Source organism: Anopheles funestus, chromosome X (genome assembly GCF_943734845.2).
Source record: "Anopheles funestus chromosome X, idAnoFuneDA-416_04, whole genome shotgun sequence".
Classification (NCBI taxonomy): Eukaryota; Metazoa; Arthropoda; class Insecta; order Diptera; family Culicidae; genus Anopheles; species Anopheles funestus.
Window position 1 is genome coordinate 6,283,702 of NC_064597.1, and position 15,835 is coordinate 6,299,536.

Genomic DNA, 15,835 nt, shown 5'->3' on the forward strand with positions numbered 1-15,835 from the left:
GCTATTCAAGCTAAACATGATTTGGAAAATTTTTAAATCCGTTTTTTCCAGGAGTCGATGCCATATCAACTCCGAAATATGAACTATGGGATAAAAAAGGCCGAGGGAGAAAGGAGGGGTGGGGGGAACGTAGTGAAAGAAGGAATTAATGAGAAGCATTTCAAAATCATATTGCTGTCATCAACAATTTGAGACAGAACAGCGGAAACCATCGTTACCAAATGTCGGAAAATCAACTGTTGTAAACTCGTGAAAATGCGGGAAAACCTCTATGAAAACTGTTTTAAACCAAGTCATCGATGATAATAGAACATTCAACATGAACATCTATCAATACTCAATGAAAAATACCAATTAAAACTTATAACAAATTCCAATGAAAATTATGGAAAAACCCTGAAATAAGCTATTTTAAATATCCCTTAAAACTGAGGAAAACCTCAATTCTAAAAATCCCCTACAATTTTTTTTTTCAAAAACTATGCGAAAACATGTGCAAAAATGCCACCAAATATGAGGAAAATTACAGGAAAACCTTAGAAAAATTGAGTTTCTTTCGGTATCGACTCCGGAGTCGACATTGGAGTTGACACCGGAGTCGATATCGAATTAAACTCCGATTTCGACTCTTTAGTAATATGGAGTTGCTCCCGTAGTAAATTGATTTAGTTGGAGTCGAATCTGGTCCATCACTATTCCCATTTCCAGACTGTATTCTCGTTCTTCTTAATTGCGTCTAAAGACTTTATTGTCCATAACTTGACTAGTCGCTTTTAGAATAGGGCACGGCGATTTGGACCAATAGCATGTGAGTATTGCTTAAACAAATTAAAAAAATTAAATTTGTTAAGTATCAGGAAAAAAATTTTACAAAGCTCATCAACAAGGTGCTTAGGGTTTATTGTCGCTTTACCTTTATTTTGTTGATCACCGGAAACATTCCAGCATTAGCAATAAACTTTTAGTTTCCTAGCCAATTGCAGACAGACAAGGTTAATGAAGCCATAACGCTTTTCTCATCATCTTTAATGGATGAAGAATGCTGTTCCACATTAATGCTATGTTGAACGATGGTCTAACATTTTGTACCTAATAGTCACCCTTAGCTTGGATGGAACCCGAGCGGTAAGCCTAATTGTTTTCACCCTCAAATAAAAAAAAGGGTTTCCCAAAGATTTTTGTAGATTTCTCAGGGATTTTTAACTTTTGATTTTTGAAAATAGGGGAAAACTTTCAACAGTTATATATGTAATATTTGAAGTCTGTTTACCTACAGAACTACAGCTTTATTGATGTTTCAAACGAAACTCATGGAAAATTATTTTCCTGAAGTCCTTTTAAATGCCTGTCCCTAAAATCAATAATTGTTGAAATATATTTATAGATCCACTCGAAATTATTAATATACATATTTCCAATGAAACAGCCCTTCAGAGACAATCCGTTTTACTGAAAATTTGTTATTCGAAAAGTTCGCTCCATTTAGAGGAACTGCAACAGATTCATTGAGAAACCATAAAAAAAACATTGGGACAAATTCAATAATATCTGGCAAAACATCAATATATTTCGGGAATACCCTGTAAAAGCATTATAATTATTTATTTCCGGAAAAACGCGGCTCTTTTATGTGAGAAGTCATTTATTTACTGATGTTTGCTTTTTCTTGGATTTAACGTGTAATATAATGTTATAAATATGAAATAGGGTTATAAGTATGAATTAGGGGCGGCCCGATGGTGCATGTGATAAACGGCGCCAGTCCACACGGCCGGACCGGGTTCAAATCCCATCCGGACCGTCCCCCCGTAGCAAGGACTGACTATCCGGCTACGTGGTAAAAATAAGTCTAGTAAGCCAGAAATGGCCGGCGTGACCTGTAAGGTCGTTAAAAGCCAAGACGAGAGAGAGATGAAATATTAAATGCATACCAATCAACACCGTAAGCCCACAGATTCTGGAAATTACTGCGTTTTGCATTGTCTGTAAATGTTTGGTATACATATTTTTCTATTACTAATTCAAAGTGATTAAGATCATTAACCTTTACGAAACGGGAACGAAGGATCCATTTCCGGCTCGTTTTTTTTTGTTTTTTCACGAGCATATCATGAACTCCGAAGTGTTCGGTTCATCGCTGATGAAAGCGGATGCCTTTAAATTGCTTTTCATTTATTTATTCATTTTTCCGCAGCTCTTTGAAACACCACTTCTATTCAATCGCGTCCAGCAAACAGGCAATTGACGAAAAAGGCATTTTTATTAGTGCGAAATTAATTATACTTCGAATGCTGGTGTTTGTACGAATGTCTAAAACATTTCAAAAAAGTGTTTTCTGCACAAAACACCCGTGGGTTCGGTGGTTTGTAAAGAGTATGGGGTAAATATTTCAATCGGCGTTTTCCAATATTGCAGTAATCGAACGAATACTATTGTTCGTTAATTCACAGTTGATCTTTGTAGTTAAATGGTGGCTATATTTTTGTTTTCAGTTAAAAATATGAAAAATACAAACAAATTATATCCATACGAACATCGTATCGGACACAACAATTACAACTAGTCTGATTTGTGAAAAAAAATCGTTTAAAAACTAACTCTAGGATTTTTCGTACAACAAACTGTCAAAGAGAGAAGAGACGTCAAATCACAATAAGAAGAAGAAGAAGAAGAAGAAGAAGAAGAACATCAAATCAATAATAAAGCGTGTTTAAATCTGATTTCCACTGCCTTAATTTATTAGATTGTTTATTTTAATTAAAATTCAGTTAAAATTCATGCAAATTGGATAATTAATTTCTGCTGCAACAATTTGTTCTGTTTTGACAACCAAGATGCATATATTGGAGATATGCTTATGACATGTTTGACGAGGTTTATAGAAAAAAAAACAAATTGATTTGTATGACGACAGTTGTATGATCATGTTTTACAGGATTTTATAGCTTCTTATCGTTCATCGCATACGACAAATTCCAGAGTAGCACCTAACTGACAATTGACATTGCACTCAATGTTCTGGATCACCGTCTAATAGGAATTGAATATGAAATATATGACAAATAGATAAAACTCAACGAAATTGAAAACTCGGGTATTTAACACTACGATTAGAATAGAATGATCAAACTTGTTGTATTACTTGACAGTTTTTTGGAAGAAAAAATACACCAAAGAAAAACGCACACATACGCATACACATCACTTTCCGGATCAAGTACGAGGGAATAGTTGAAACGAAAGGAGTCGAATGATTGAAAAAACGAAATTGTAAAAAGAAGGTCGATAGAGCACATTCAAATTGACAACAAAATAATAAAAAAAACACTTCCTAAGCAACATATGTATACGTGTCGATATATGTACTGGTAACAGACACACACACACACAAACACAAGTAGATGCTTTATGTACGGTGTGTTTGAGCGGTGAGAAATGTTTCGTTATTATTTACCTGTGATGCTTTAGAGCGCATCGTAGGCTGGTACTTGCGTCTTATCTTCCGCGGGCAGCACACGCACAGGATCCGCACGAAAGCTCTGAAAAGAAAGCCAGATGGTGAGAAAAAATATGCCATATTTTTATCTATCGTAGCTGTAGCAGTTGTTGCTCACATAGCTCTAGTAGCCTAACTTTTTGGGGCAACCGTTTGGTAAAAAGTTAGAATCGAAGTAGACGAGATTCGATTCAGCCGCTCAATGTTCTTTTATGTGTTGTATCCGCGTGCAAACCGTTAGCTATCGGTTACTATTGGCTGTATTCACACATTTGTTAAGCTTTGAATATTTTTTTTATTCTATTCGTTCAAATCCAAGGATTGGATGTTTCCTAAAAGAGATTGTTTTTTTTAGTAGACGTTACAATTTTCTAAAGTATACAGCGTTAGATTTTTCCATCTGCTTTTATAATTTCATACCCAAAAGAGCTGTCATTAAACTTTATTCTGGACTTGTTATTATATTAAGTAACAATCCGATTGATTTATGTAATGTAGTTAAAATTCCATTTAAATTGAAATAGAACAAATTTACACTTCAATGGAGGCGCCTAGTACTTTATACTAAAAATTATTCGATGGAGGCGCCTAGTACTTTATACTAAAATTATTCGATGGAGGCGCCTAGTAGTGTTTGGGAAAAGATGCGTATAACTCGTAGGAATAAAGTAGGAAAAAATTATTATTATTATAAAATAATAAAAATGAAAGCAACCCGGTGGTATATGTGATAAAAGGCGCCGGTTCCACACGACAGGACCGAAGTCCAAATCCCATTTGGAGAACTTTGAAGAAAGTCAATATCTTTTCTCATGCATACTGCCCAACCGAAATTATAATGTAATTTTTGACAATTTCTTCAAATCTACAAAATTACTATATGTAAACCCGTAAAATAGTAAATAAAATTTAATGAATTAAATCTACCTATTTGTATTCCTCTCTTCTACGCTCATTAAATAGGGATTTAGGATTTTCGTATCGTAAAGTAAGCTTTCATTTTCTATTTATAGAACTCCATTGCTTATAGTACCGAGTGCTCGAAGGATGTTTTTTTTTTTCATTTTTCCACCACCTAGACGAAGACGAAGAGTCGGAAGTTTTTAAGTCATCGTTGGGTGACTGATTATTTCCCCAAATAAAATGCATTGCTGCTAGCGTTCCGCATCCAACAGATAAATCAGCGCCGTGCCATCGATGCGTGTAATGGTTGTCATAAATTGATGCAATAATTTTCTTTCCGCTCTTTGCCTAGCGAAGCAGACCCGAAAAAAAACCCGCATTTTGAATCGTGCGGTGTGATAATGTTTTGCTGTACCGATGGTGGCGTTCTTCCAAATCAAATTTTGTACATAATCTCATTGAAATAAACGGCGTCAGAATTAAATGTGGGGATAGATACATCTCAATCTGGACTGTACATTAAACTTTTGGTTTTTTTTTTAAAGTAAGTTTCTTCATCTTCCTCGTACATTTAAATCTGTTTGTTTGATGAATTACTTCACTAAATTATGTTTATAGTAAGATATAATACACATTTTCCTAATCATTGTATGGAAAATAAATTAATAAAAGGTTGCTAATTGCATACGATTGAGTGTAATTGGACCATCGATTAAAATCTAGTAAAATAAAAATTTGAAATATATTGCTTTAGAAAAAAATGTGTACTAACCTTCGAAAATCCCGACTCCAGCAAGCGTAAATGACGGGATTCATACTGGAATTTATCCATCCCAACCAGGTCACCACTGCGGAGACGATTTCCTCGTGCGCAATACAATGCATACAGAAGCCGGATAGCAAATTGACGACGAAAAATGGCAACCAGCAGACAATAAACACCCCCATAACGATGCCGAGCGTTTTTGCTGCCTTCTTTTCTTTGGCGAACTTTGCCAGTTTGCGCGACAGGGAGAAGTTTTTCCCCATATGCGTACGATGCCGTCCACCCAAACCGTTGTTCTGCAGCGCTGATAATGGTTCGTCGTCCGGATCTTCGGGTGTGGAGTTAGCGGTATGTTGCTGCTGATGTTGGCCGCTTAGGGGTGATTGTTGCTGAGCGGATAAGGGTTGATGTGCGGGAGGTTGTAAATGATCCTGCTGTTGTTGTTGTTGCTGTTGTTGTTGCTGTTGTTGTTGTAGTTGATCGGAAGCAGCAAGTCGTGGATGATTAAGGCGTTCACGCGTGGTGCCGCCACGATGTATTCGTAGGGTAAGCTGCAACTCCCCGGATGCCATCAGCACTTGTTTGGTGCCGAGCTTGAGCGAGCGCGTTTGTATGGCAGCTGCACGATATATGCGACAGTACGTAAATACCATCACCAGCAATGGTAGGTAGAATGAGATGGTGGAGGAAAATACCAGGTAACCGAGGTGTTCCGTAAACGTACACTTGTACGGTGGCATATCCGCTTCACGGACGGCCCTCCACCACAGTATTGCTGGGAAGCTGATCGCACTTGAGCAAATCCAAACTGCCGCTATCAGCGCAACCGCTTTGCGACGTGTCATTTTCATCGGGTAGGAAAATGGATCCGTTATGGCCCAATAACGATCGAGCGAAATGACACACAAGTTTAGTATCGAGGCAGTGCTGAACAACACATCCAGCGATCGCCAAATGTCACACCAGTCCGTACCGAAAAACCAGGTGTTTTCCAGCACCTCATACAGTGCGGAAAAAGGCATCACTACCAGCCCCACCAAACAGTCGGCAACGGCCAGACTCGTCACAAAGTAGTTGGTTGCTGTATGGAGATACCGTTCCCGAATGACGGCCAGTATCACAAGCGAGTTACCAAACACGGTAGCGAACGAGAACAGAAACAGGAATGCTAGCAGACCCGCCTTATCGTTCGGCAACGACTCCAGGTAGTTGGTGAAATCTGGAACAATTGTGCAACAGTTTACATCGAGCGTCACCGAACCAGCACCATCCGATTCATTGTAGGTTTGATTCGTTAGTGCTATCAATTGCGAAAACTCCCAGAACACCTCGCTTGCATTACTCATTATTCAATGCTGCTCTATTCAGGTCTGGTTGCTTGACTCTGAGCTGTTTGTGATCTTTCGTCACAATGGTGTGAGTAAGAAAAAAATAAAAAGGAAAAAAATCGAAAAGAGATAAGTAGAATTAAAAGCACTTTTAACACCAGAACTACCGGACCTGTCATTTTAACCGAAACGCTTCATTTTCCATACATTATTTTTTTGGGGTTAAGCGATGCTAAAGTAGTTGAGAAATGAATTTTACACATATATTCTATAGTACGATCTCCAATAAAAAAATAAAATATACTCCAACTCTTTGAAAATTGTTTAAAAAATAACTACAAATGAAAAACGCTTAAAACGCTTGGTAGTTCTAGTGTTAAACACTACATCCAATGAGCAGTATTTACTAACCAAAAGAATCAGTTGCTTTCCCTTTATTTGGTATGACGACACTACACTCATTAAGGGCAGTTTCACGCAACTTTACTGCCAATAGTTGAATCCATTGTTTGATTCGGCTTTTCGTAGATGCCTGATAACAAAAAAAAACCCCAGACCAAAACCAGTGTCAATCATCATTTTTCATTTTAGAATTTTTCATTTATGCTTACTTGCATACACGCAGTCGGAGATTACTTTAGGCAAAGCTACCCAATCTTTTTACATGTTGTCACTAGCATTGCGATACGAATAAAAGTAGCATTTGGGAACGAAAAACTGATAAACAGATACACTGTTTCGCTTTCGGCAAAATGCCCACATTGTTTCCATTCGATGGGTGTGTTTCTTACTCATCTTTAACAATCACGTTGTAATAACTGCATTGTCTTAACAGTGGTTAACTCACGGTGCATTGTACACCATTCCGTGGATGTTTCGTAAGCGCCCGATCGCCCTGAACCGTTGCGGTACATTGTGGTGTTGCTGTTGAACAATGAAAATGCTAAACATTCATAATGAGATTGATGATTGATGACCTCCGGTACGGTACACCAAGGATCGGTAGTTAATTAACCGGATGAAGTATTTGCCTTCACTGTTTGTTCAAACATTACGGTATCACCTGGTAAACAAATTCTGCAAAAGGAAAGCGAAAGATAAAAGTTGTATAAAAATTCAAGCGTTAGTTTAGTTTGATAAATTTAATTTTATTTTATTAGCAAACGAATGAGGAATAATGCAGTAAAAGATAAACATTTTGATCTAAATAACATATAAGTAATCTAAATAAAACGGAAATTTCCTTAATGAATAATACTACAAGACTACCATGTAACAAAGCAATTTAAACTAAATTCTAAATTATGCATGTTATTTAAAAGAACTTAACTTGAATACATTGGTATAGTAATTGAATTAAAATCAATATCTTGTTTTTTGTAATTTTTGTATTTTTTTATTATTTTTTGTTCTTTTTTTCATATTTAAAGCACTATTTGAGTAAAAAGAAACTTATTGCTACCAATTGGCATTAAAATAAAACAAATTTAATTTTTTTTGCAAAATTTCTCAAAAAAATCGTAAGGAGTAAGCCTTATGAAATTTTCGAGTTGAAATTTTTTTTTTAATTTTTTTCTGATTTTTTATTCTTTTTTTGATTTAAAGCACTATTTAAGTGAAAAGAAACTTATTGCAACAAATTTTCATTAAAATATATCACATTTTTCAATTTTGCTAAATTGCTCAAAAATGAGGAAAATTTTACATTTTCTCAAACAGGGTAAGGAACTTGGTTCCTCGAATAACTTCTGGCACAGACATCTGAGGACATGGCCGTCCAAGAAGAAAATGTAGCCATTGGTGCCATCTATCGACCACAGGTTAAAGATTGGCGATCCGTTGGATATAGATCGAGTTATAGGCAAAAGTTGGTGCAAAAAAGAGGAAAATTTTCATTTTTTTCAATTTTTTGATTTTTTTATTATTTTTCTTTCTTTTTTTATTTCAAGCATTATTAGAGTGAAAAGAAACTCATTGCAACCCATTGGCATTAAAATAAATCAATTTAATTTTTTTTGCAAAATTTCCCAAAAAAACGTAAGGGGTAAGCCTTATGAAATTTTTGAGTTTAAATTTTTTTGAAATTTTTTTCTGATTTTTTCTTCTTTTTTTAATTTAAAGCATTATTTTGGGTGAAAAGAAACTCATTTCAACCAATTCGCATTAAATTAAATCAATTTATAAAATTTTGCTAAATTTCCCAAAAAAAGCTAAAGCTATAGCCTTAAGAAATTTTCATATTAAGAATTAACTCATTGATGTGAGTCCATTCACTAGGAGTGAACTCACCATAAAGAGTGTATATTCCCCTTTCTATCTGAAATACTTAAAATGAAATAGCCAAAGTCAATGCGATTCCTTTAAAGATGAATGAAAATTCCAAATCCTTTACCTATCTGGAACATTTGGGTGCCGAAAGCCGTTCCGGTTCCAGATTGTTTTTCACATTTTCAAAGCTTTTAGTGTGTTCAGACCTGAACACAATCCCGAAATGGCTAAGACTTTGCAAGATGGAATAAAAAAAACCTTGTAATAAATGTTGATTTAAGTTCAACCCACTAGATGAACATGTATAGCACACTCGAATACGTTAAAAACTCATATGTCGAATCGAATGTCTACGGTAAAAGTCTCTCTAAGGGAACTACATAGATATTTGTTCATCAATCAATGCAAAAAGAATAAAAAAAAAACACAAGTTTGCTTACATAAGCAATGCGGCATCGAGTGATGAACGATGTTTACCTCAAAGTGCGATCTGAGCATCTAAATCAAATAGGTGGATGGATCAATTGGTTCAGATTTTTTTTGTTTATTTCAAGCTATTAGAGCTAAACCATTCAAAAAAAGGAAGGCAAAACGCTGATTAAAGCTTTAGTCTTTGGATATCGTACCGAACGGTGTAATTGAAGATAAAGCCAAACATTATGTTTTATACCCTCACATGAGTGAAATAAAACAAAAAAAAACACGATACCAATATCGCAACATGTTCGCGGGATAAACACCTCCCATTTCATGTTGCTACGCTTGTAATATAATTTCGAAGCGATGAATCGCCGGTATTCATTAGCGCTTAATCACATATTTTTATACTGAGAGGACAGTTTATACATTTATTGGCTATTAATAAAAGGCGTCATATTAACGGCACTCGTCTCGGTGGGGATGTCCCTTTAACGTTTCATATTTTCCGTATATCGTTCAACTAGAGAAAAATTGAAACGGATTAACCTTCGTTGTAAGAGGATTTTTCTGTTAACGGTGTAGATGGTAGCGGCGCCGGTTTCTAAACGGCAGTACGTGGGATCAAATCCCATCCTAACCGAAACCTCCGTACGCCTGCATTTTCTATCCTTCACTTAGTAAATAAAGTCAAGGAAAGCCAGTAATGGCCAAAACACATCTCGAAGTTGTAGTGCCATCAAAGTAGAAAAGATTGAAATGCATTTTTATTTTCACACGCTGTATGGAACACATGGCTTGCTTACCGCAAAAAGCAAGCGGATATCCTTTAGCCCACGTTCGAGCGAGAAAAAAAAGCAGTTAGAAGAATTTTTAAGCTCCTTACGTGTGGAAGGAAAATGGAAAATTCGCTATAATCATATGAAATCTATGAACTGTGCGAGGGGTACGATTTAACACGAACGGCACCAGTGAGTGGGTCATGTCAGCAGAATTACACCGAACGATACCAGCACGTATTGTCGTTTAATGTTCTCCGCATGGACAACCGAAGCGTTGCAAAGGCATACTAAGCAGGCATTATGACACTGGACTGTGAGTGGTTTTGAAAGGAGTCAATTCTTCGTCAATTCTTGGTAAGTAAAAAAGCTTTTCTTTTTAAAACTGTATTTTTCATGGCGAGGTTTCATGACGTACATTACGCACAAGAATTGCTATTCAGCTCTTTGCAGCTTCAATCAACTATTTGAAAGGATAGAATTTTTCCAGCCATTTCAACGATAATTTTAATTATCAGAGATTGGACGGATCATCTGTCAGAAATTATGTCAGCTTCTTGTCATCTACGGTAGATGACTAAGTTTTTTTTTAGATTGATCTAAACTGCAATTCATTTTATTGAACACATTTAAAACTATCACAACCACACAATCCACCCCAATCAATGTTGGAAATCAAAGATGCTGCACAACGAAACAGAATGATTGGTCGTAAATAAAATTGCATTATGACTCTCGTCATAATGGTCTGGTTATATCTTAAACCGTAACTAGTTTAAGCTAAAAAATAATCCAATAAACATTCTCGACCGAGCACACCAGCGCGCACTGTGCTATTCGAGCAAAGGGGGATAATCTTTTTAACTGCTCTAAGGCTCCATCAGCCGTCGAATGGTAAGCTCTTTGGCGATTGGCCGACGAAAGGATGTCCCTTTACTTACTTTTTCCTTATTCTATTTCCCCCTTTTTTGTGTAGCGTACGTACGCAACTGGTAGCACACTGCTGAAAATGTGATAAGTCGACCTTATTTTCTTGATCCATTGAACTGTGTTTTTTTTTTCGTACGTCTAATATTTACGATACAAATGGAACTTAATGAAAGATAAGAAGGCTAACATAACCGATATCTGGCATCCATCAAATTAGATTTTTTTTTCAATTTTTAATAACATTGACATATTTCCAGTAAATATGTCCATTTTCATTTTTACACAACTAACTTTTACCTGTTTAAATATATATCGCCCCCCCCCTCTCTCTCTGTCTCTCTCTCTCTCTTTTCGAAGCTTGGTGACCTCTAAGGTCATGCTGGCCATTTCTGGCTTACTATAGACATATTTTACCACGTAGCTGGATAGTCCTTGCTACAGGGGGGACACTTTCCTGATGGGATTTGATACCTTCTCCTATCGTATAGAACTGGCTCCGCTTATCACTTACATCGCCGGGTTGTCCAATATTTAGTTTTTTATTATTATTATTTCCTATTTTAATCCTACAAATTATACGCATCTTTTCCAAACCTACTAGGCGCCTCCATCGCATAGCTTTTAATGTAAAGTACTAGGCGCCTCCATCGAATAGTTTTTAGTATAAAGTACTAGGCGCCTCCATTGAAGTGTAAATTTATTCTATTTCATTTAAAATAAAGTTGGACCGTCAAGTACACGTCAAATTAGTAAATAAACCCTCACTGTTATATTATTATTTTCTTCTTCAGAACGGTCAGGCCGTATTCAGATTTATTTTACTATATAGACGGATAGTCAGTAACTTCAAATTTCGCAGTATTTATCACTTTTTAATCAGCTTACACCTCTGTTGCATCAAATTACTAGATTTATAATAATAGAAAATTATGTACATTTCGAAAGGACATCATTTTCCTTCAAAGGATTAAAGTCCTCGTTCATGGTCAAAGGTAAGGATTCTTCTGGACAAGTATGTCCATTCCAATAACAAACAGTTTTTCCCTGACTGAATTTCCTTAGATATGGAACAAGCTTAGTCAGTAATGCTTCATTTATGTAGATGAGCTCGCTGGCTATCTTATTCTCACTACTACTAATAAGCGCGAGTTCGCTGGATTGCTTGTTTTTATATTCGCCGACATCCTCACCGACATTCTGGAGGATGGAAATCTGTTCAGGCTATAAAGGAACTCTGATTGCTTCTTCCGCAAAGTTCCGGGTATTTAAATTCTTTTGTTTAATAAAGCTTTTTTTTAAGTGTCGCTTATTTGTGTGGCTGGATCCCGAACAATCAAACTGCCGATCTTTTGGTCTAACGCTGGGTTGAGAATGAACTTTTGCAGATTCTTGTATTCCACAGGTTTCATTCACTGATGTCGAATCACTATGCAATTAAAGCTTCTTTAACGTAGCTTTATAGTCAGCTCATATAATCACGATAGATTCATAACTTTAAAGCTTGACTATAGCTCAAATATGGAGCATTTAGTATACAAAATGGTGTCAAAATTTGCTCAGTGTAAATCATAATACTCAAACACCAAATAACGAAATTCTTGTCGCCCAAAAATACTTCTATCGCTGCATACATAAGAGCGAATTATTGAACCCATCTTTACCTATTCCACCAATTGCGTTTTGTTTTCCCCCATCGTTCGTACTTTGCCATACCAAATTTAAGGGGCACAGCTATCTAATGCTCCATCATATCGCTTAATGTACCGGCCACCAGTAACACATACGTACGGGAACGATCGTAAAGAAAGGAATGGAAGAAAACGTTTCGCTAGAATTATCAGCCAAAGTTTTAGCAATTTTGGCCACATATTGTCCACGGACGTGTTATATCTATACGGGCAATCTTATTAATCCTAGCCGAAAGAAACGCTTTGCCTTGCGCTAGTGTGTGTGTGTTTTTTTTGCTTTGTTTTCGTTCACTTTACGATCATTTCAGCGATATAACCTGCTAATGTCGATATGCGGTTAAAGCGCTCAATAACAAGTTATGCTTGCAACAGCGGTTGATAAAATGGGAATTAAATTGTCCATCGTATTACTTGTAAACCTGGCACAAATTACCCTGCACCAGCATATGATCAACCATTCCGGGTATGCCGGAAAAAATGGCACAAAAATCGAAAGAATGATGAATGTTTATTACGACCAGTGCTGACAGAAAACCGGAGCTCTCGTGAGATGATTTGATGATTGGACCGATTGTTCTCGATAAAGCTATTCAACTTCTTACACTAATCCAAATTTGTTCCTCCAGAAACTACGTACATAAGTTAATATGAGGGCAAAAAGACGTGACAAACATGCCAATAATCAGTATCGCAACACGCAGGGGGAGTGCATCCGACAAACGATAGTAGCAAGTATGAAAACAACAAGAGTTTCTAGGAAAATATAAGTTACAACTATACTTTGTAGGCAATAATAGTAATGGACCTCGATGAAAACTTGAATTTGTTTATTAATTCTTAAAAACTCTTCATTTTTACTTCTCTTCCTTTTTGTTTTTTTCTTTGGTACAGTTATGTACTAGGTCATGTTTACTAGTTACTATTAATATTATTTCTTGTGTAGATCATGGATACTAAACTTCATATATTACATATTATTTATAACATAATCACATATCCCATCCGGACCGTGTTCCCGGTAGCAAGGAATGACTATCCGGCTTACGTGGTTAAAATAACTTTAGTAAGCCATATTTGACCGGCGCAACACTTTAGAGTTCCTTAAGCCAAGAAGAGCGAGAGATAGAGATAGAGATAGAGATAGAGATAGAGATAGAGATAGAGATAGAGATAGAGATAGAGATAGAGATAGAGATAGAGATAGAGATAGAGATAGAGATAGAGATAGAGATAGAGATAGAGATAGAGATAGAGATAGAGATAGAGATAGAGATAGAGATAGAGATAGAGATAGAGATAGAGATAGAGATAGAGATAGAGATAGAGATAGAGATAGAGATAGAGATAGAGATAGAGATAGAGATAGAGATAGAGATAGAGATAGAGATAGAGATAGAGATAGAGATAGAGATAGAGATAGAGATAGAGATAGAGATAGAGATAGAGATAGAGATAGAGATAGAGATAGAGATAGAGATAGAGATAGAGATAGAGATAGAGATAGAGATAGAGATAGAGATAGAGATAGAGATAGAGATAGAGATAGAGATAGAGATAGAGATAGAGATAGAGATAGAGATAGAGATAGAGATAGAGATAGAGATAGAGATAGAGATAGAGATAGAGATAGAGATAGAGATAGAGATAGAGATAGAGATAGAGATAGAGATAGAGATAGAGATAGAGATAGAGATAGAGATAGAGATAGAGATAGAGATAGAGATAGAGATAGAGATAGAGATAGAGATAGAGATAGAGATAGAGATAGAGATAGAGATAGAGATAGAGATAGAGATAGAGATAGAGATAGAGATAGAGATAGAGATAGAGATAGAGATAGAGATAGAGATAGAGATAGAGATAGAGATAGAGATAGAGATAGAGATAGAGATAGAGATAGAGATAGAGATAGAGATAGAGATAGAGATAGAGATAGAGATAGAGATAGAGATAGAGATAGAGATAGAGATAGAGATAGAGATAGAGAGAATTACAACATAATTTTTTAACTCAGTTGACATGCAATTTGAAGGGATTGCGCTGTAAAGTCTCTTAGACATCCTCCGGATTCAGACTCCGGAGACATCAGAACTACCACCAGAGTCATTTTGACTGAAACGCTTCATTTTCATCACTTTTTTTGGGGTTCTTCAATCTTATGGTAGTTGAACCATGAATTTTACATTTATATTCTATAGTATAATCTCCAATAAACAATACAATATACTCCAACTCTCCGAAATTGTTTAAAAGTTAACCCTCGATCGAAAAACGCTTAAAATGCTTGGTAGTTCTAGTGTTGAAATTATTTTTTTCGCACAAAAACTACGCTTTTGCTGCATTGGCCAATAAAAAGCACAGTTTTAAAATGTATTTATCTAGCACGAGGGAACCGGTAGCTGAGGAAAACGCTACGATAAACAGCAACTGCATTGTAGCACAATGCATGGATAAAATGAAAGTTTCATTTTTTTTGAAGGCTCAACTTAATCGCCGTTACTTTCCATTAAACGTGCTTTCCATTGCAATCAATACCGGGCAGATTGTTTAATCCCTAAACCTCAACCAAAATCGATATCCTCATTAGCATGCACTTGTACGTTTCACCATCAGCTATTGCTCATTTTTCGTTACTCAATAACCTCTTCGCTCAATAACCAGTCATTGTCATCAATAAGGAATGAACAGGTTATCATAATGTGAATCGATGTTCAACGGTTCGATGATTGACCGTATCTATACATCCTTTATTGCACATGAGCGATTTTTCTGTCCCCTGCCTTTTCCCTCCTCTAGACCCCCCACCCACCTCCCCTTTCACCCGTTACTCCCCGTGCTGCATGTGAAAATGTCAGTCAGTCATGTTCATTAGTTGTTTTTTTGTTGTTGTTTCATTCGACTATTAATAAATGCCAGCGTTTGGGTTCGAAAGACGTGCAAAGAAAAATAGAAAGATTTTCTTTTTTTTGTTTTTGCTTGTGAACATCAAAGCTTCTTGTGGACGTTTAACGGTATGTGTTGGACCGGTGTCAGTGTATGGGAATACCTTAACAACGTTGCTATAATACTACGTTTCGTGATCGCACTCTGGTACATGTGTATATGCGTGTAAACCAAGTGTATACGCGTGTTTGTGTGGATGTGTGATGTAATGAGAAGAGCTGCGATTGATACGAGGGACTGCAATAAATAGTAATTTGTCGTCTGTACCATGGAGAGGGGGAAAAAATCCAAGGCTCATAGTGCGGTCAACTAACGAG

General features: G+C 36.3%; 1 protein-coding gene across 5 annotated transcripts in view; it reads right to left on the reverse strand.

Annotated features, from left to right (window-relative positions):
* LOC125772686 (dopamine receptor 2) overlaps positions 1 to 15,835 on the reverse strand; it is a 41,909-nt gene that overhangs the window by 18,173 nt on the left and 7,901 nt on the right. For 3 of the 5 annotated variants that reach the window (XM_049444160.1, XM_049444159.1, XM_049444158.1), the window contains 3 exons: positions 6,905 to 7,570; positions 5,172 to 6,565; positions 3,455 to 3,539 (listed from right to left, as the gene is read on the reverse strand). In XM_049444160.1, coding sequence (XP_049300117.1) covers positions 3,455 to 3,539; positions 5,172 to 6,511 — 1,425 coding nt within the window. In that variant the 5' untranslated portion in view covers positions 6,512 to 6,565; positions 6,905 to 7,570. The remainder of the gene's footprint in view (positions 1 to 3,454; positions 3,540 to 5,171; positions 6,566 to 6,904; positions 7,571 to 15,835) is intronic. The other 2 variants (XM_049444162.1, XM_049444163.1) reach the window with 2 other exon arrangements.